Source organism: Dipodomys spectabilis, unplaced genomic scaffold (genome assembly GCF_019054845.1).
Source record: "Dipodomys spectabilis isolate Male_0828 unplaced genomic scaffold, ASM1905484v1 ptg000187l, whole genome shotgun sequence".
In the NCBI taxonomy this organism is placed as follows: domain Eukaryota; kingdom Metazoa; phylum Chordata; class Mammalia; order Rodentia; family Heteromyidae; genus Dipodomys; species Dipodomys spectabilis.
Genome location: NW_024870864.1, coordinates 12,494,258 through 12,514,804, shown reverse-complemented (window position 1 = coordinate 12,514,804; position 20,547 = coordinate 12,494,258). Strand labels below are relative to the sequence as shown.

The following is a 20,547-nucleotide window of genomic DNA, read 5'->3' as shown; positions in this document are numbered from 1 at the left end:
AGAAGTTGAGCATTTCTTCATGTGTCCTTTGGCCACTATTTTTTCCTCTTCAGAAAAGTCTCTCTTTAAGTCTTTAGTCCACTTATTAATTGGGCAGTTGTTTCTTTGAGGATTTGTTTTTGAGTGACTTAATTTTTTGAGTTCCAGGTTTATTTTAGATATGAGACCCTTGTCTGTTGTATGGCTAGTGAAGATCTTCTCCCAGTCTGTGGGCTTTCTATTGATCTTACTAGCTATGTCTTTTGCCATGCAGAAGCTCTGCAATTTCATGCAATCCTATTTGTCCAACCTTTCTTTGATTTATTGTGTTTCTGGATCTTTATTAAGAAAACTTCTGCTTGTGCCAAGGTCCCCTAGAGTTTCTCCTATTCCTTCCTGTAATGTTTTTAGGGTGTCTGCTTTGATTTCGAAGTCTTTGATTCATTTTGCATTGATTCCGTGCAGGGTGATAGATAATGATCTAGCTATAGGTTTTTAACCAATTTTTCCAGCACCATTTACTGAAGAGACTGTCTTTCTTCTATTCTTGTTTTTTTGGCTCCCTTATCAGATCTCAGCTTCTTGAGTAACTAGGATTACAGGCATGAGCCACTGGCACCTGGTGGGAGCATATTGTTTAATTTCCACATATTTGTGAATTTTTTGTTTGTTTATAAAAGTCTTACTGTGAGCTGGGCGCTGGAGGCTCACGCCTGTAATCCTAATTACTCAGGGGGCTGAGGTCAGAGGATTGGGTTCAAATTCAGCCTGGGCAGGAAAGTCTGTGAGACTCTTATCTCCAATAAACCACTAGAAAATCTTACTGTGTACCCTAAGTTGGTCTCAAACCAATGATTCTCTTCTTTAAGCTCCTTCCCTTGGATTGGATTTTTGAGTGTGTGTGTGTGTGTGTGTGTGTGCTTGTCTTCAGGCTTGAATTCAGGGCTTGGGCACTGTCTCTGAGCTTTTTTTGCTCCGGGCTAGTGCTCTACCATTTGAGTGACAGCTTCACTTTCGGCTTTTTGGTGGTTAATTGGAAATGAGAATCTGACTGACTTTCCTCCTACCATAGCCACCTGCCAGGAGCAAAGCAGCCAGGGTAGAGGACTCTCAATAGAGCCAGCACCATGATACTTTCTGCCTCCAAAATTGTGAGCTTAAATATAGATGTCTTCTTTATAATTAGCCTGTGTTAGGTATTTTATTATAGCAATGAAAGCTGACGAATACAGTTGACTTCTGAGCATTTATCTTGTTCTTCCATTCAGAATGTATTTCCTCCATTTTTATCTTCTTTGACTGTGTGTTGATTTATATATACTAGATAAGAGAATCATATCTCCAAGTGTTAGTAGACTGGTCTTAAGTGTGGGCCCTGCAGTGGCATGCCTGGGGTTTGTCATCCCAAAGGTTTACTTTCCAGAAACATAGTCATCGGTGTGTTGGTGAACTGAGGTGGGATTTTTAAGAGGTGGGTCCTTGTAGGGTGCCATTAGGTCTTTAAGTGTATTAAAGTTTTCCTTGTGGGGATAGGGTCCTCTCACTTTTAGTCTCGCAAGAGTAGCTTGTTTCAAGCAAGACTGGCATCTTCCTGAATCCTTCTTTTGTATGTGTATGTGCTGCTTATCATTTCTGCCCATGTTTTCTTTTTTTCTTTTTCTTTTTTTTTACCATGATGTTGTTGCCAATCACGAGACCCTCACTAGAACTCAACAGAAGAAATTGGCATCAGGCTTTTGAATTTCCAGAACTGCAAACCTCTTTCTTTTCAAAGCACCAAGTATTTTGTAATACTCATAGAAAACAGGCAAATACAAGCACAAAATGTATGATAAAAGCTTCTTAACTTTCAGAAAGGAACTGGAAGTTACTTTCCTTCTTGAGTGTAGGGCACTATGCTCCGAGTAGAGGAGGTGTGAAAGTATTTTTCTGCTTTCCTACTCATTTGGGTATTTTCTCAGTTATCTACTGGGTAAGAATCCTCCCTCCCTTCCTCCCTCCCTCCATCTCCTTCTTTCTTTCTTTCTTTCTTTCTTTCTTTCTTTCTTTCTTTCTTTCTTTCTTTCTTTCTTTCTTTCTTTCTTTCTTTCTTTCTTCCTTTCTCTTTCTTTCTTTCTTTCTTTCTTCCTTCCTTTCTTTCTTTCTTTCTTTCTTTCTTTCTTTCTTTCTTTCTTTCTTTCTTTCTTTCTTTCTTTCTTTCTTCCTTCCTTCCTTCCTTCCTCCCTCTCTCCCTCCTTCCCTCCTTTCTTTCCTTCCTTCCTTCCTTCTTTCTTTCTCTTTCCTTCCTTCCTTCTTTCTTTCTCTCTTTCCTTCTCTCTCTCTCTTCCTCCTGTTCCTCTCTCTCTCTTTCCCTTCCTCCTTCTCTCTTTCCTTTCTTCCCTCCCTTCTTTCTTCCTTTCCTTTCTTTCTATGCTGGTCCTGGGACTTTAATTCAGGGCCTGGGCATTGTTCCTGAGTTTTTTGCTCAAGGCAAGTGTTCTACCACTTGAACAACAGCTCTACTTCTAGCTTTTTGGTGGTTAATTGGAGATAAGACTCTCCTTGACTTTCTTGCCCAGGCTGCCTTTGGATGAAAATCCTAAGATCTCAGCTTCTTGAATAGCTAGGATTACAGTCATGAGCCACCAGAACTCAGCAGGAATCTTAATTTGGGTTCTGTCGGATTTTCTTTTAATTCCAGTGCTGGTGTTTCTATGAGAGTGAAGGATATATGAGACTCCAATGCCACCATATTACTGCTGTTATTACAGCAAATGATTCTTTATACAGAAATGCCTAGGCACCGGCCTTTCTCTTAATGGAGCTTCTGATATCTACCTCTTATTTTTTTCATAGTAAATTATTTAATTTTTACACAAATAAATTATATGGGTTAATAATGAATGGGTTAGTTAATTATGAATACCAATTGAATAATTATTATATGCTTGGCATTTATTTAAGCTCTAAGGCAATTACATAAGCAGACAAAATTACAACCACAGATTACAAAAAGAACTGAGGCCAAAATTAGTTAAGTAAAACTATCCAACTTACAAATCTAGTAATTTCAGAATTGATCACTTTTTTTTAATTGTGAAAATACCGTACAGAGGGGTTACAATTACATGGGCAAGGTAATGAGTACATTTCTTATCAAGCATTGTTGCCTCCTCCTTTGTTTCCCCTTCCCATCTCTTCCCACTTTCCCATCTTTCCCTCCCTGCCCCCCTCTTATTTTTTTGTGAAGACCATATTATATTACACATATGAATGAATGATACAATTATTTGTTTTTGCCTTGTCTGTCACATACAATAAAATATATTTGCATTTCAAAAAAGTCCTATTGTTTTGAGACACTGATCTTCACTCATTTTGTTTAGTACAGAAGCCATTTGATTAATATTGAAATCACATTTTAGTATTTTGTCAGATTAGCTGATTCTGTGGGGGAAAAAGACAAATTTCAAACAAACATTCAGTATTTCCCCATGCCCAGTAGATTGTTGGAAGGGGACATAATACTCTCTCCATTTTTTCTTCTCATATCTCTGTACAGAAGGTCAGAGTGGTCCCTTCCATCTTCTTCTTATAGTGCTTGTCAAAAGTCTCATTCATAGCCACAGTAAAATGGTTCTTCCAGTCACCAGGCATTCCTGAAGGATCAAAAGAAGTTCATGAATAGTCCCTCAGCCCTTTCCACCTGCTTTTTCTACAGTCTACCTGACCTTCTCAACATGGATGGCTTCTCTATCTGACCTTCTCAATATGGATGGTTCTTCAGTTCATTTTACTGGTTCTTCCCACCATGAATGGCTCATTAGCCCACTCTACCTGAACTTCTCTTCCAGAATGATTCTCCATCCCTCTCCCTGGGTTTATGGACACTCTCTTAGCTCTACTCCTCATGTACCTCCCTTACAAAACACACAACACATTTATAACCCTCTTTTTCAAATTCCTGAAGCTCCACTGGGTGTCCCATTTGTAACCACTATTGGCACATCTGATATATTAAACCACAAGTCTTAACTGGTTACTAGTGGACTTCAAGCCCTAATACTTTGTTGTCTGAGACATAGTGAAATGTCTTACAAAGTAGTACTTATTTTGTTTGATAACATTATTCTTATTAGGTGAAGATACTTCTTTCTTCATAAGTGACATGTGGACATCAATGATATTCCTCCAACTTCTGTACCTTGGTAGTCTATCCTATGTAGAATGAATGAATTGTTTTTCTACAATCTCCTATGGCATTATTTCTAGTGTTTTCTCACCTTTCTGCAAAAAGCCCAAAGTGGTTGTCAATAATATAAAATTATGGATTATAACAAATTAGAATCTTCAGGAATGTTGCCAGAGAATCTGGACCTTAAATTTTGATCCATCTGAGTGGACTGATATCAGGGACCCACTAAAAGAGCTTCCAATTCACTCTCTTGTCAATTTTTTGTTTGTCTGTTTCTCCCTGTCAGTTCTGTTAACCATTTGAGGATACAATCTCCTTTTTCTTCATGCTCTCTTCACTCTCTTTCAGATGGTATTTATTCACATCTCCAAAGCAGAATAACATTCTGTACTAAGTACAAGCTAGACCAAACTGAAAATGATTTTCTCTTCTGTACAGTGACATCTTCTAAACAAAAACAGTGATTGACTAAACAGGGAGTGTTCAAGGCTGAGCAGAGGATGAAAGAGACATTGAGAAGAGGTTATGATTTATCTGGGTTTCATGTTTGTAGAAGACTACAGGTAGTCTTCAAATGACTTATAGCATCTGCATTACCTGAGAACTCACTAAAGACCTATTGAGTCAGATGTTTGGGCATGGGTTCTAGCAGTCAACACAGCAGTAAGTCCTCCAAAGATTTCTGATTACACTTCAATGTGTACTTGGAACCAGTGGGACTGCCATTCACCAAACAGGCAGGGCAGAGGAAGCACAGTCCACATTGAACTGAGCCATCTCACTTCTTACTGAAAACTGGGTTTAAAATGATTTTTAAGCTAGTGGTTCACACCTGCAATCCTAGCTACTTAGAAGGCTGAGATCTGAGAATTGTAGTTTGAAGCCAGCCAAGGCAGGAAAGTCTGTGAGACAATGGTCTTTTGTTAACCAGCAAAGAGTCCAGAAATGGAGCTGTGGCACAAGTGGTAGAGCACCAGCCTTAAGTGAAAAAGTTAAAGGACAGCATTCCAGCCCTGAATTCCAGCCCTAGTAGCAGCAAAAAAAATATTTTCATTTTCCAGGCAGAATACCGTTTTAGAGTTGAGTTAAATAAAAGAGATGTCACCAACCTTTCCTCATGAAATGTGAGATGCTGTGATCAAAGATGTGGGTAGGTACACCAGTTTGGTTGGCCATGGGATTTTCCTTCATCACATCAAATGAAGTGTGGTAGATGATCTTATCGATCACATCCTCTGACAAAGTTTTCCCCAAAAACTCCAACATTTTGTGAATCTCACGCTTTGGATTCTGATCATGGAGGAAGATGGAATTAGAACAAAAGGAAATAAGAAAGGACTTTGATTACTGAAGAGACAGCTCATCAGGCAGGAGTCCTCATAATGGATAGAATGACATCACTATGGGCTTTGCTGGGTCCAGCAAGCATGCTCAATATGACTTACCCTTTTCATATCTTCATAGAAGAGGTAGAGGATCTGGTACTTGTCTTTTGCAGCCCACCACCCTTTCACATGGTCATACCAGGACCCACAAACCACTAGAAGAGGCAGGAGAACTGTTAGTTTTCAGGACCAAGGCTAAACCCAAGGCAATGAGATAAATTAGCATCTCTTCGAAGTAAACTCTGTAACTCTTACTCAGCTTATGTGACAAAAGTGAATTAATTTTCTGCTAGTAAAAGCTGTCTGAATTTACAATCAGTGATTTGTAATGTACAGTTGTAACTTGAGACTTGGCCACAAATATTATGTCCTGGTACTCACCTTAAACATTTAAGAGATGAAACCTTTCACCTTTCCTGGTAAATGCTACTTAGTTTCAAATTCAACTACTGATAAAGGCAGTTAAATCATGGGGTCCTTCTGTGGCTCTCACTTCACCCATGTGCCAAACAAAGCATTAGAAAGGGATACGGAACCATCAGAAGCAGATGCAGCAGCATCAGAAGCAGATGCAGTATCATCAGAAGGAGAGGCCTCTCTCCTGTGTTTATTATTATGCCAGGAAGAGATGGCAATTGTCATCAGACCTCACTTCCTAATTTGATAACCTTTTGTCCATTTCCCTGACAAATACTAGCTCCCAAGGACAAAGAAGTCCCAACATCAGAACATAGATACTTCGTTTATAAAAGGTTTAAGTATTTTGGATGTTGTGATTAACTGACACCACACTACTCCCATCTATTTGTCTATACTGTCCACGGTAGCTACGATGAAATACTGGCATCTGCTTCTACATCAAAGCTCTTACAAACATCTAAACCATCTTGATTTGTCTATGCATCCCTAGTTTCTTTTTTTTTCATCCCTAGTTTCTTGAGATACATTTTCTTCAGTGAAGGTTTTGAGATTCCTATTAGTCTGAGTTAACACTTGGCCAATTTTGGTCATCAGCTTTTTTGAAACGTGAGGCCATAAATGGTCCGTTTTTGTTGTGGAAGTACAATTTCCTCAGTAGAAAGACCATACTGTTAATTCAAATTTAGAACTCTGATGGAGGAGCTCTCTCTCTCTCTCTCTCTCTCTCTCTCTCTCTCTTTCTCTCTCTCTCTCCCTCTCTCCCTCTCTGTAGTGGAGCTTGAACTCAGGGCCTAGGAGTTGTCCCTTAGCTTTTTCACTCAAGACTATCACTCTACCACTTGAGCTAAGCTCCACTTTTGGCTTTTTGGTGACTAATTGGAGATAAGAATCTTTTGGAGCCAGGTGCCAGTGGCTCACACCTGTAATTCTAGCTACTCAGGAGGCTGAGATCTGAAAATCATGGTTTGAAGCCAGTCCCGGAGGGAAATTTCATGACTCTTATCTCCAATAAACTATCCCAAAAAGCCAGACATGGTGCTGTGGATCAAGTGGTAGAGAGCTTGCTTTGAGCAAAGGAAGTTCAAGGACAGCACCCAGGCCCAGAGTTCCAACCCCAAGACCAGAATAACAGCAAAAAGAATCTTTTAGTTTTGTCTTCCCAGGCTGGCTTGAACTGTGATCTCAAATTTCAGTGTCCTGAGTAGTCAGGATTACAACAGTGTGCCACTGGTACCTAGCATCTTTTTCCCCTCCCTCCCTCCCTCCCTCCCTCCCTCCCTCCCTCCCTCCCTCCCTCCCTTCCTCCCTTCCTTCCTTCTTTCCTTCCTTCCATGTCTGTGTGTGTATTGAACTTTGTGCCTCACACTTGCTTAGTCAGTTCTTTTTTGCTTTTAGTTTGTTTTTCAGATTTTACCTTCCAAGGAGCTGTGATTACAGCTGTGCACTACCATAGTAAGGGAGATTTCCTATGATTGCACATTTTGATTGATGGGGAAGACACGTTGTAGTATGAAATGTTTCGGTGAGTGCACATGGAGGCCTTACACTTTACAACACTGTTAGATCAAGGCAGTAGGACACTATCTTGTGAGCTTCCATCCATCCAGGTCTTTGTATATGAAATCACTCTCCGCCTTGTTTCTGAAGATTTCTTGAAGCTTACATCTAGGATTTGCCCTAATACCCACAGAGGATTCCAATTTACATTCTTATCAAGTTTTGGAGAAAATTCCCTTTACTTGGCTTTCCCAGTCCTAGGTCTTCAAGACAGGACCAGCTTGCTCAGGATTTCACCTCATACCACTTTCTACCAGATTCTAGATGCACCTATTGCTGGAACTTCCAAAAAGACAGAGCACCTAGAAACCTGTTGTACTCACCTTTTCCTGCCATGAACTTCTCAAAGAAATCCTCCCAGCTCTTAGGGTCAGGCAGCATTGAGGTCATCTTGTGGAAGTAGTAGGAGGACACCATACAGTCCTTGGGATTTCTGGCTACATAGATGACCTAAAGTCAAGGAGCAGGAAGGAAGCCAAAGAAAAATAAGATGGAGTGAAATGCTGTAGGAGAGTGTTCGGAATCAGTAGCTCCATCTTCTTATATAGCGTATAATAGTATGTAGTGCTTCATCCAATGTCAGCCTAAAGGAAATAAACACTAGGCGGGCTGGTAATTCTAGGCTATAACCAGGAGATGAAGGCTGAAAGATCAATAGTTCAAGGTCAGCCTGGGCTACCCATCAAGACCTTGTCTTAAAAAACAAATAAAAACACAAAACTTAATGAAAACAAATGAGCCTCTTTGACTTTGCAACTCTGATGGACAAAAGGAGTCTAGAGACAAAACAAGAGTGCCTTGTTCATACAAAGATTATAGGCATGAGGAAGCAGGTCAGATGGTGCTGTGAATGATCAGAGAAGAAACTGTACATTCCTGACATTTAGAAGAGAAGGTGACTTGAAAAGCCAGTCATCCACTTTGAATGGAGGAGAGGCTAGGGAAAGAGCAAGCATTTTGTTCATATCATTCATTTGACTCATCAGTGCTAGCTAATGAGAAGGAGGTATTTCCCTTTGCTAATTGGTGAACTGAGATTTAGAATTGGAGGGACTTTCTGCTATTATAGGGCTGGTGCCTGATTGGTCAGGCTTAGAACAGAGAAATGGGTGTTGAGTCCTGAACTGCCTGTAATGCAGACATAGTGACAAGACACCTTCTGAGGGGTGTCTCAGGTGGTTTCCCAATGATTAGAATGGTTTTGTTAATGTGTTATTCTTTTTTTTTTCCACACTTGAATTACCCTTGGCTTCTTCCTAGAAATCCATGCAACCAGGGAGAGTGGCTTGCTAATTAGATGACTGGAAATTTAGGATCCATCAATCATTCAACAAATGCATAGAAGATAAATAAGCCCTGTTGTGTGCCAGGCCCTGTTTAGAATGGAAAAAAAGCAATACTAAGTCACTTTCCCACAATGAACTACAGTCTATCAGAGAGGCCGGAAGAGAGAAATTTATAACATACAGGAACATACAACAGAAGAAACACAAACACAACAAACGCACATATTCCATTGTATGTATGATGGATCTGTAGTATTTTCAGCATGAGTGTGGTGAGAAAGGAATGTAAAAAGGATGATCTGCAGCTAATGTAGGTCAAAGGTAGGGAAAGTCATGGTACTTGAACTTGATCTCTACCTCTGGAAGTGTTTAAAGCAGTGCATTTGCATTTTGGAAGATTTGCATTTTAGGAAAATTACTGGCTACAGAGTTTGGAGGTGGTAAGAAGACAAGGCAGACAGGTAAATTAGGACTCAAAAGAGAACATTGACTAAGATTTCAGGACAGGTGGAATAACACAGTATAGTGACAGATTAGAAAGGGTTAAATTACTGGGTTCTGATGGCTCACATTTGTTATCCTATCTACAGGAGGCTGAGAGCCAGAGGATTACAATTTGAAGCCAGGTCAGAAAGAAAAGTCCAAAAGATTCCATCTTCTATTAACCAGCCAAAAGCTGGGCTGGAAGCATGGCTCAAGAGGTACTGCACCAGATGTAAGCAATCAAGCTGAGTGACAGCATAAGGCCCGAATGCAATCCCTGGCACTGGCACAAACAAAACAAAAAGAACAAACAGGTTAAGGAATAACTAGACTTTGTTAGAGATTAGATATAGAACAAAGAGGGCAAACATGATGACTGGGTTTGAACTTGAGCATCATGTGTGTGGAGGAGGTATGAAAGTGTAGCTGATGGATAGACTTCACATTTGTGCTTCGCAGATGAGATCATCTCTTCGGCAGAGCAGAGATAAAGGGTTAAAAATTTAATTTTATTCCTTTCATTTTACGGCTTCCTTCTACTTTCTGGCTTGCAGTAACATAGAGTTTTGTTTTGGGTAAGGTGAGCAAAGCATGATATGAAATAAGCTCTTAGTGTGTAAGACACCATGTTGAGAATGAACTTTACAACTTTACAACTTTGGGGGGGGGAGGAGTTGGGGAGGTGGGGAGGGAAGAGATGGTAGGGAAAAACAAAGGAGGAAATAACAAGGCTTGATAAGAAATGTGCTCATTACCTCACTCCTGTAACTGTAACCTCTCTATACAGTATTTTTACAATAAAAAAGCATAAAAAAGAAATAGGCTCTTAGGAACAGAATGTTAGGAATCATGGATATCTACAGATTTCAAATGTATATAATCCTTGATTTTAATAGAAATGGCACCTATTTTTTTTTCAGTCTTGAGCCTGGGTGCTGTCACTGAGCTTTATTGCTCAAGGCTAGTGCTCTACCACTTTGAGCCACAGCACCACTTCTGGTTTTCTGGTGGTAATTTGGAGATAAGTCTTACAGACTTTAATGCCAGGGCTGGCTTTGGACTGTGATCCTCAGATATCAGCCTCCTGAGTAGCTAGGATTTCAGGTGTGAACCCCTGATGCCCAGTGGTACCTATATTATTTGGAAAAATTTCTTCACTTATGTCATTTAGGTAGCCAATCCAGGGGAAGCAGGAGAAACTAGCTGTCTTTACCTTGCAGTTTTGTTTCCAGATATTTGGTGGTATTAAATGCGAGGGGAGATGAGTTTTTAACATTCGTGGTGAGGGCATTTCATTAGCCCAGTCCAAATCTAGAGAAAGAAAAACACAATCCATATTCTCCATTCATTCTTGCCATTCTTGGGAAGTCCTTGAACTTGCATTCCTGTAGTAATCTAGTAGGTGATTTTTATTTTTCCCTAAGAGACAGTAGTTGTATGCAAAAGAACATATAAATTTTCTCCCTCCCTCCCTCCTTTCCTCCTTTCCTTCCTTCCTTTCTTCTTTGTAGATAGAATCTGTTATGTAGCTCAGGCTGGACTTGTACTCATGACGGTCCTGCCTCTGCCTCCCCAGTGCTAGAAATACAGGCATGTACCACTGTGCTTGGCTCCTGCTAAGCCTTCTGTTATTCAGTCTCATTCTTGGGGCTTTTACATTCTCAGAAGTCTTTAGCATCCTCAGCTAATTCTGTGGACATCTATTAAACATGGCTCTCTTACTTCTTTCTTATTCAGAAATCATCTCCATTCTTTTCATAAGCTAAGCATGAATTTCCATCCCTCCCACTAATTCCAACATGGAAAGTAGAAAGGAAAAGGTGGTGGACTCCATCAATTCATTGGGAAGAACAAGAAGTAGAACGAATAACTTGCAGGGAAGGCATAGTTCAACAGCTAAGAGAAGGTCTGACTTCTTCACCAGTGAGCAAGTTGCCCATGGAAAACAAGACTAGTTGAGGCATCCAGGTAAATCTTGCCTAAGACTTTGAGCATAGCCTTGGTACCTTCTAGCCTAAGCCTTTCCCTTCTTGCTGCATATTACTCACCAAGCTTTTCTTTATGGGTAAATGTTAACTCAATGAAAGGGTGTCTTTCTGTAGAAGTGGCTCGTTGGCATTTTGCCACATCACCATCATTGTGAATCATGTCTAAAATTTCCTGTGTCCAGGTTGTACCTGAAAACAATTAGAAACATATATTTTTTTGATTTTAGATATCCTAAGTAATCGAGTATTTTGAAGAGAGACAGCAACTTGAAAGCACTTTGAAATTAGATTAATGGTGAGGCGGTGGAAGGGGGTGCTTCCTTAGTATACCTTCCCTTCAAGGGGAGGTGTTCACAAATTTCCTGTGATACAGCTTGGAGCATTTGTTCCAAGTTTTGTCAGAAATATATAAATACATAGAGAACATAATGTTATAAAGAATACCTCAAAATGTCAAGTTTTTTTGGTGGTATTGGAGTTTGAACTGAGGGACTTGTGCTTGCTAGGCAAGACTTTACCATTGGTGTCACGGCTCCAGATTCTCAGTAGAGTTTTGTGTTTTTGAGTTTTTTTATGGGCTGCCATCAGACTTTTATTTTTTTAATCTATCTATTATCTATCTATCTATCTATCTATCTATCTATCTATCTATCTATCTATCTATCTATCTATCTATCTATCTATCTATCTATCTATCTATCTATCTATCTATCTATCTATCTACCTACCTACCTACCTACCTCCTGGCTAAGTACAGGCATAGATTACTATGATTACTATGGTTGCTTCCATATTTAGGAAATGGATTCTTAGAACTTTTTACCCAGGCTGGCCTTCAACTGCAACATTCACCATCTTTATTCTTAGTAGTAGGCATTACAGTTGCTTGGAAAAGAATTCTTTTTTTTTTTTTATAAAACTTTTTTTTGGCAAAAGGAAAGGTGGTAAATACAGTCATAATGTCCAATGTGCAAACATGAAAATAGAACCAGGTAACTTGAGGGGATGTTTGCAATTGGAAGAGCTGAGGGTATGATGCAAGGGGTGACATTGATCAAGATGCATTATACTCTTAATCTGACTTGTAGAATTGAAACCTCTTTGTACAGCTACTTAAAAGTAAATAAAAAAATTAACAACAAGATACACTGTTCCCATCAGCTGATAAGCTGAATTGAAACCTTTTGCAAACCACTTAAAGATAAGAAAATTAAAATAAGAAACCACTTGCTCTTTCTCATCTAACCTATCATTTACCAGCTCTTACTTGTATCAAGTTTATCTATCATCTACCTAAAAATGTACCAACTGACTTATGTACCATCTTTTCTCCTCTGTCTCAAATACATACAAGTATTAGGTATATGTGTGTGTGTGTGTATATATATATATATATACATATATATATATATATATATATCAACCAATCACTTAACTATCTTATCTAATCCATCATCTATCAAGTTTGAAGGAATCATTTCAGAGTAACTTTGTGATGACTTTCATGCCTAAAAGTGACCTTTTCTAAAAGGTGATATTGATCAAGATGCACTGTATTCTAAAACTGCTTTGGTGAATGCCAACTCCTTTGTACAGCTACTTAAAGATAATAACATTAAAAAAATGACCTTCTTCTATCATGTTTCCTCCATATTTCTCATTGCACCTAATTTATAATGATTTCCTAATGTTGTGAAGGGCTCATTTTGTATTAAATGTTTTTCCCAGTTGCTAAACACTGTCATTTATATCTTTTGTGGTTAAAGTTTAAGGACTTTTGTTTTGTCAGTTGTAGGGCTTGACCTCAGGGCCTGGGCACTGTCTGTGAGCTCTTTTTGCTCAAGGCTAGCTAGCACTGTACCACTTTAAGCCTCAGATCCATTTCTGGTTTTTGAGTGGTTAATTGGAGATAAGAGTCTCAAGGGGACTTTTCTGCTTGGGATGGCTTTGGACCATGATCCTCAGATCTGAGCCTCCTGAGTAGCTAAGATTACAGGCTTGAGCCATGGGTGCCTGGCTCATGGACTGGTCTTGAGGTCCTGTCTCTTAGCCTAATTCCATCTTCACTTTTTTTTTTTTCTCATGATGTTGAATTTTGCACAACCAGTCATCTGTCTAGTAGTATGTCTAGCATTTTGAATGTGCCTGATTACTTCTTTAAAATTTTTTTTGTAAAAATACTGTACAGAGGAGTTACAGTTATATGAGTAAGATAATGAGTACCTTTCCTATCAAGCATTGTTACCTCCTCCTTTGTTTTTCCCCTAAAATCCCTCCCCCGACCAAAGTTGCAAAATTCTTTTTCAATATAGTGTCTTGTACATTTCATTGTTACAATGGGTCAACCTGTATCCTTATTTAAACATTTTCTTATTTCCCTCCCCCTCCCCAATTTAGAAAAATTTATACACAAGATGCAGGGCACCAGAATCAAATACAGTGACAACAGGTGACTACCATGGGGGAAGAACATACCAAAGAAACAAAGAACATGTGGTTATGGAAATGGAAAGACTTGGAAAAATTTATATTAAGTGAAGTAAGCCAGGCCCAAAGAAACATAGGTCCCATGGTGTATGTCTAGGACAAGCAGAAGAGGTGAAAAGTTATGTACATATGATGATATAAGATAACATTAAGTGAAATGAACCCCAAGATAGGGACACAAGTGGTTTTTTCTTTCTTGCTATTGTTTTTAATGTATTTATAATATACTGATTACTTCTTTATGGTAACTAATCTACTCTTTTCTTGCTTTTGTTTCTGTAATCTGGAAATTTGATCTTGATTAGGTTCAAGTAAAACATTTTTTGCCAGGGAACTTCTCAGGTGAATTTATTTTTCATCATGCTGAGAATTATATTATGAACTCAAGGCCTGGGCACAGACCCTTAGCTATTTACCTCATGGCTAATGCTCTATCACTTGAATCATAGCTCCACTTCCAGTACCTATGTTATCTGTCTGTTTGTCTGTCTGTCTGTCTGCCTGTCTGTCTCTGTCTGACTGCCTGCTTGTCTGCCCATTTCTACCTATACACACATACATATATGGATATACACACATTATATGTTTATGGTACAGCTATGTATTATATGTATTTTATAAATATTTATAAATTTATTTATATTATAAATAAATTTATAAATTTATATTTATAAATATAAATCATAAATATTATAAATATAAATATTATAAATAAATGTTTTGCTATTTTCTTTTAGGACTTTAATATTATTTGAAATACTAAAATCATTTTCTAACCAACACTAAAACACAAAAAGTACATGTTAACAGAATATATTCAATATATCTCTCATAGATTGCATAATGTTTAAATAAGGCTAACATACGTTTTCTATTTTTTTGTTCTAGTACTGTGATTTGAACTAGGGCCTAGGAGCTTTAGCTTTAGCTTGTATGTGTGTGTGTGTGTGTGTGTGTGTGTGTGTGTTTGTGTGTGTATGTGTGTGTGTGTGTGTCCGCATATGTGCAGCAATTCTGGGGTTTGAACTCAGGACCTGGGCACTGTCCCTTAGTTCTTTAGTTTTTTTGTTCAAGGCTAGTGCTCTACCACTTGAGCCATACCTTCACTTCCAGCTCCTTGCTGGTTAATTGGAGATGAGTCTTCTTTGTTCAATTCCTTCCTCTCTAGCATTCCACTCTGCTCAATGAAACCATCACAGCTCACAGAACTCTTACATGTGGTTCCTGACTTGCCTGCTACCACACTCCATTCACAGTATCTTCTTACTAGAAGCTAAGGTCCAATGTTGGCAAACAATAGTTTCATATCTTTTGTCCAGTTTTCTAATTGCTTATGGTTAGAGTACAAGTCTAGTCTAGAGCCTCATCATTGCTGGTCAGAAAGATTTTATTTAAAGTTAACAGTTAAAGGTTAACAATATTATTATTTTAGATGTTAAAACTATTTAACCCTTGGCCATTGTGAGCCTATTCAAACTGGCTCTAAAGTTCTTCTGACCCATTATTTTTGAATATTTACATGTTTTCTGGAAAATAAGTGATCCTAGGCTCATCCCATACAGTCTCTCTTTAGAACTAAGATTCTTCAAATATCTTTGGATCCTTTAGGTGAGGAAGAGTGTTTGAAAACCAAGTTCTATACATAAGGGATACACTTACATTTCTTAGGAATATTCAGGAATATTCAGTTCAGTGTATCTTAAATAAAGGTTAACTCTTTTGGCTTCTCTGAATGAGATTTAACTGGGACAGAGGAAAAGGTCTTCATTGACATATTCCAGGAATTTTGGACAATTGGACAACTAGATCTTAACTATCTGTAGTATAACTTGTTTTAATAGAAATCTCTGAATGAAAGTTGATACTGTAGGAAAAATCATATATTTTTTGATTTATTGATATTTTATCTAAGTTATTGATTCTGGAATGAAGGTATTATCTGGTCTATTCCAAGGCATTTGGAAATGTGTTTTGTTAATTAGGAGCCATGTCATGAAAAACTGGTGCAGTCCAGAGATGATAAAAGTCTGATAAAACAAAAAAAGTAGATCTTCCAAATGAAGAATTGCTCCTTTTCAAATCCCAATTATATATCTTGATCAATACAGATGATCAATAGTTTCATGTTGGAAGGTTTTGATACTTACCTGACTTTGGGTAAGTTGCTAGAATAAGATCATCAGGCCTGGCTTGGAAATTACAAACCCGAGCCCATATTTCTTTTGATATTACTGGCAACATGACACCATCAACTTCTAGAAGGTTGATTAGGGTTGACTCCTCTTCAGTCTTCTCAGTCTGTGCCATCATGAATTGATACTGCCAACCTTATTTAAAATAAAGTATTTCTATCGTACTGTTGTTTAATTACACAAAATAAATAAAACCTATTATAAAAGCATATTGATCAGTTATTCTATATATCATATTTATTTAATCCTCAAAGGAGTTTCATAAAATATAACACTTCCATTTATTTGATGAAGAAGTTAAGGTTATTATTGGCCAATGCTTCAGTAGACATAAACTAATAATTACTAAAGATGAGAATTACACTCAACTTGTGAAGATAATCTAAATGACCAAATACTAGTAACAGAAATCTATCTTTCTTTTTTTCCTCTGGAAATATTTATTTCTTTTCCAATTTATTCATCTTTTTTTTTTGGTATGGAGACTTGAACTCAGGGTCTATGTGCTGCCTCTTTGCTTTTGTGCTAACGGCTGGAACTCTTCCACTTGATCCAAGCTCCACAGTTAAGAGATAAGAGATAAGAGTCTCATGGACTTTCTTGCTTGGCTTGGCTTGGAGCTGTGACCCTCAGATCTCAGCCTTATTAATGTCTAGGATTACACAGGTCTGAGCCATTAGCACGTAGCCTTTCTATTTATCTTAATTTACACTTTGCCAAACACGGTTTAAATTTGAGAATGCAATGAGTAGGGCAAAAGTTGCTAGAGAAAAAAGACTTGTGAAAAAGAGGGTGATGATGAAAAATCCAGGTAAGAATCCTGCAGTCTCTTGCCGCAGTGTATGATTGTCTTGCCATTTCTTGGGGTAAAGAGATGGTGCTAACATATTGGGAATTGTTAAATTAAAAATATGTACAATTACTCAGCTGCTTTCTTGGGGAAAGAACAAAGTATGTGTATTTCAAATCATCATGTTATACACTAAATTTTTTTTACCCTTGTGACAGTGGCTCATGTCTATAATCCTAGTTACTCAGAGATGTGAAGATTGCGGTTCAAAACCAGCCTAAGAAGATACATTGGAGAAACTCTTATCTCCAATTAACCAGCAAAGAGATGGATATGGTGGCTCAAGTGATAGGTAGAGCACCAACTTTGACCAGAAAACACCAAACAACAGCATGTGGACCTGAGTTCAAGTCCCAGAACTGGCACAAAAAGTTAAAAATAGTTAAAAATAACCATAAGCCAGGCACTGGTAGCTCACGCCTGTAATCCTAGCTACTCAAGAGGCTAAGATTTGAGGATCACAGTTCAAAGCCATCCCACACAGGAAAGTCTGTGAGACTCTTATCTCCAATAAACCACCAGAAAACCAGAAGTGACTCAAGTGGTAGAGTGCTAGCCTTGAGCTGAAGAGTGTAGGGACAGCGCCCAGGCCCAGAGTTCAAACTGCATGACTGACAAAGAAAACTGAAACAAAATAATACAAAGTTCTTTAAAACAGCTATATTGCCTACTGACTTCAATAATATTTTAATAAACACCTTGAAAAAAAATGTTTGAGCCATAGTGGGGCTCAAACTTAGGGTCCTTAGCACTTGTTTGGCTTTTCCACTAAAGGCTAGCACGCTATCAATTCTGCCTTTTTACTGGTTAATGGAGATAAGAGAGTTTTGGATTTGTCTGCCTGGGCTGGCTTTGAATTGCAATCTCCAAATCTCAGCCTCTTGAGTAGCTAGGATTACAGCCCTGTGCCATTGGGACCTGACAAGAAGTTCTTCTTAATTCTTACAATAAATTTACCAAGTAAGTAGCTGTTTCACAGATAACAGATGTGAGACTTAGAATGTTTAAGTAGTCCTTTAATAACTAACAGATCTAAGATGGAAATCTTGGCCATTACTCTCAGTTTAAACTCTAGCCATGAGGGACAACCCTCCAGCATCCAATTCTGAAGATCCCAAGCCTAAAGCCATTAAACAGAAACAGTCACTAGTGAGAGTTGAATGCTTTTGCTCTTTCCTATGCCTCTATGGAAGAAAAGTCCAGCATGACATTTCTCAGAGCTGGCAAGCTTACCTTGCAGTTCACTGGTCAAAGATAGTGGTCGTAGGTTGATAAAATTTAGATCGATAAAAATTCAGAGTCAAGTTGTAGGCACCCTGTGCAAGTCAGAGCTCAGAACAGAGGCGACTGCTGCACTGCAGGGCTTTTAAAGCCAGATGCAGGGTGGGGTAGAGCAGAAAGATGATTTAAAGCCTTGGGGTGGTGGTTGCCCTTGGGAGGACTTTGTACTAGGCCGCTCTGCTATGCCATGACTAGGTGCTAATCATTTCCTCAGTTATGACTCTGGCTTAGCACTTTGGTCTACAGCAAACCCCAAGTTGAGTGATGCAGGTTAGCCATCTGTAGGAAGCTTGGAGGAGGGCAAGTGGGAAGATATAATGAGGGTAATAAAACAGAAAAAATCTTGAGGTGGTTACTAGAGCGAGGCATCTGGACTGACAAGGAGAATGGAAGAGGATGGATGCATTTGAAATAGATGGCTTGCAACTATGCAAATAGAGCAATGAGATCTCTGAAATTGTTTTATATGCAATATTGTGATATATTGTAAATGAGTAGACATGTAACAATAACATATCTCCTTATGTAACTAATATGAGCTAATAAAACAAAAACCCAATAATCCTTTCTTCATCGTACTGACATCCTGGATGGGGGCAGCCTCACACACATTGTAGATCAAAGTCTACAAGGACTTTTAAGCTCAGTTCCAGAATAGGAACTTGCAGTATTCTAACTCAACCCTTTTGGTCCTGTGGAAGACACATTCTATTCCTTCTTCCCCAAACTTGTTGTTGGAATTGGGTGAGAACCCTGGTGCTGGTGGCTCATGATTGTAATCCTAGCTAGTCATGAGGATGAGATTTGAGAATCCCAGTTTGAAGCCAGGTAAGGCAGGAAAATCCATGGGACTCTTTATCTCTAACAATCGCAAAAAGCCAGAAGTAGAGCTACGACTCAAGTGGTGGAAAATCAGCTTTGAGTGAAAAAGCTAAGGGACAGTGCCTTGAGTTTAAGCCCAGTATGGGCACACACACACGAAAAAAAAATAGTTGAGGAGAAAATCCACTTCAGGTTATCACAAAGCCTGTAGCATAACCATAAATCTTCCAGTTCCCAATATGTGTATATGCTCATGTGTGTTTGGTGTGTTGGAGTTAGTGCAATTCTTGTGACTACCTATGTTTGTCAGTGGGGAGGGAGAATCCAGTCTCCAGAGTTTCTGGCTTTGCACCCCACATTGGTTCTGGTTTTAGTTTTCCTTCTTGTCCTTAGTTTGCTTGTTGAAAAGTGTAGTTTTACACATACAAAAACTGAAATATCCCTGTAACTCAATTTTGAATTGAGTCATAACAGTTTTATAAACAAACATCTGTAAGAACTCAGGAGGAAGCGGTCCATGGATTCCTCCTTAGGCTTTGGTATTAGGTGAAATTTGATCTAAAGTATTGAGAGTTTGAATTGGATTATGTTAAGTAGTTCTCACTCCTACCCCTAGAATCACTCACTTTAAACTTTATGTTGATCTGAAATATGATAAGGCCATGAATCCCTCATCTCAGATTTTTCTGACCCAGGGTTTGTGTCAAACTATAATCCTCAAATCTCAGCCTCCTGAGTAGCTAGGGCTACTGGAGTAAGGAACCAGGACCCTGCTTGAAAGAGCTTTTAATTTCCTCTTACATCTCTATTATTGTCTGTTGCTAGGTTTAAATTATTTCTTGACAAGTTGGGTACAAGCATTAAGCGACTTCATACATATAGCACTTACAACAGTATCCAGACAGAACAAGCAATGTTCCTGATAGGTAATGTTCACTGGCTTTGAGTTCTTGGGATGATCATGTGAGCGAAAATTCAGAGATACTTTGTGACTGTCTTCTCTCTCTACACCTATTCAATGTAGTTTAGAATTTCTTCTTTTTGTCTTTGTTTATATATATATATATATATATATATATATATATATATATATATATATATATATATATATTTATTTATTGTAAAGATACTATACAGAGGGATAAGAGTTACATGAGGAAAGTAATAAGTCTATTTCTTATCGAGCATTGTTACCTCCTCCTTTGATTTTACCCTACCATCCCTTCCCTCCCAACCTCCCCAACTCCTCCCTCCCGCCACCCTCCTCCCCCCCAGTTTAGAATTTCTAGCCAAAGCATTAAGGCAAGAAAAAGATATAAAAAGAATTCTTATAAAATGGAAAAGTCACACTATCCCCATTTGTAGATGACATGATCCTATATCTCAAGTATCCGAAGACTCCATCTACAAACTCCTAGATTTGCTAAATACCCTCAGCAAAGTAGCAGGATATAAAATCAACACAAAAACTAGCAACAACGAGCAGATAGAAAGGGAAAATAGGAGAACAACTCCATTTTAATAACCTAAAAAAGGTACCAAGGAATAAACCTAACCAAGGAAGTGAAGGACCTCTGAAGTAAAAACTACAAAACTTTGAAGAAAGAAATTGAAGACAATACTTGGAGGTAGAAAGACATCCA

General features: G+C 38.4%; 1 protein-coding gene across 1 annotated transcript; it reads right to left on the bottom strand.

The window, feature by feature from the left end:
• Positions 1–3,247: 3,247 nt before the first annotated feature.
• On the bottom strand, positions 3,248–18,190 carry LOC122121299 (sulfotransferase 1C3-like). Its single transcript, XM_042695456.1, has 8 exons — positions 18,035–18,190; positions 15,907–16,086; positions 11,333–11,461; positions 10,498–10,595; positions 7,839–7,965; positions 5,599–5,693; positions 5,263–5,443; positions 3,248–3,617 (listed from the first exon to the last, which is right to left on the bottom strand). The coding sequence occupies exons 2-8, from the start codon at positions 16,067–16,069 to the stop codon at positions 3,505–3,507; spliced, it is 906 nt and encodes a 301-aa protein (XP_042551390.1). The 5' UTR covers positions 16,070–16,086; positions 18,035–18,190; the 3' UTR covers positions 3,248–3,504.
• Positions 18,191–20,547: the final 2,357 nt, after the last annotated feature.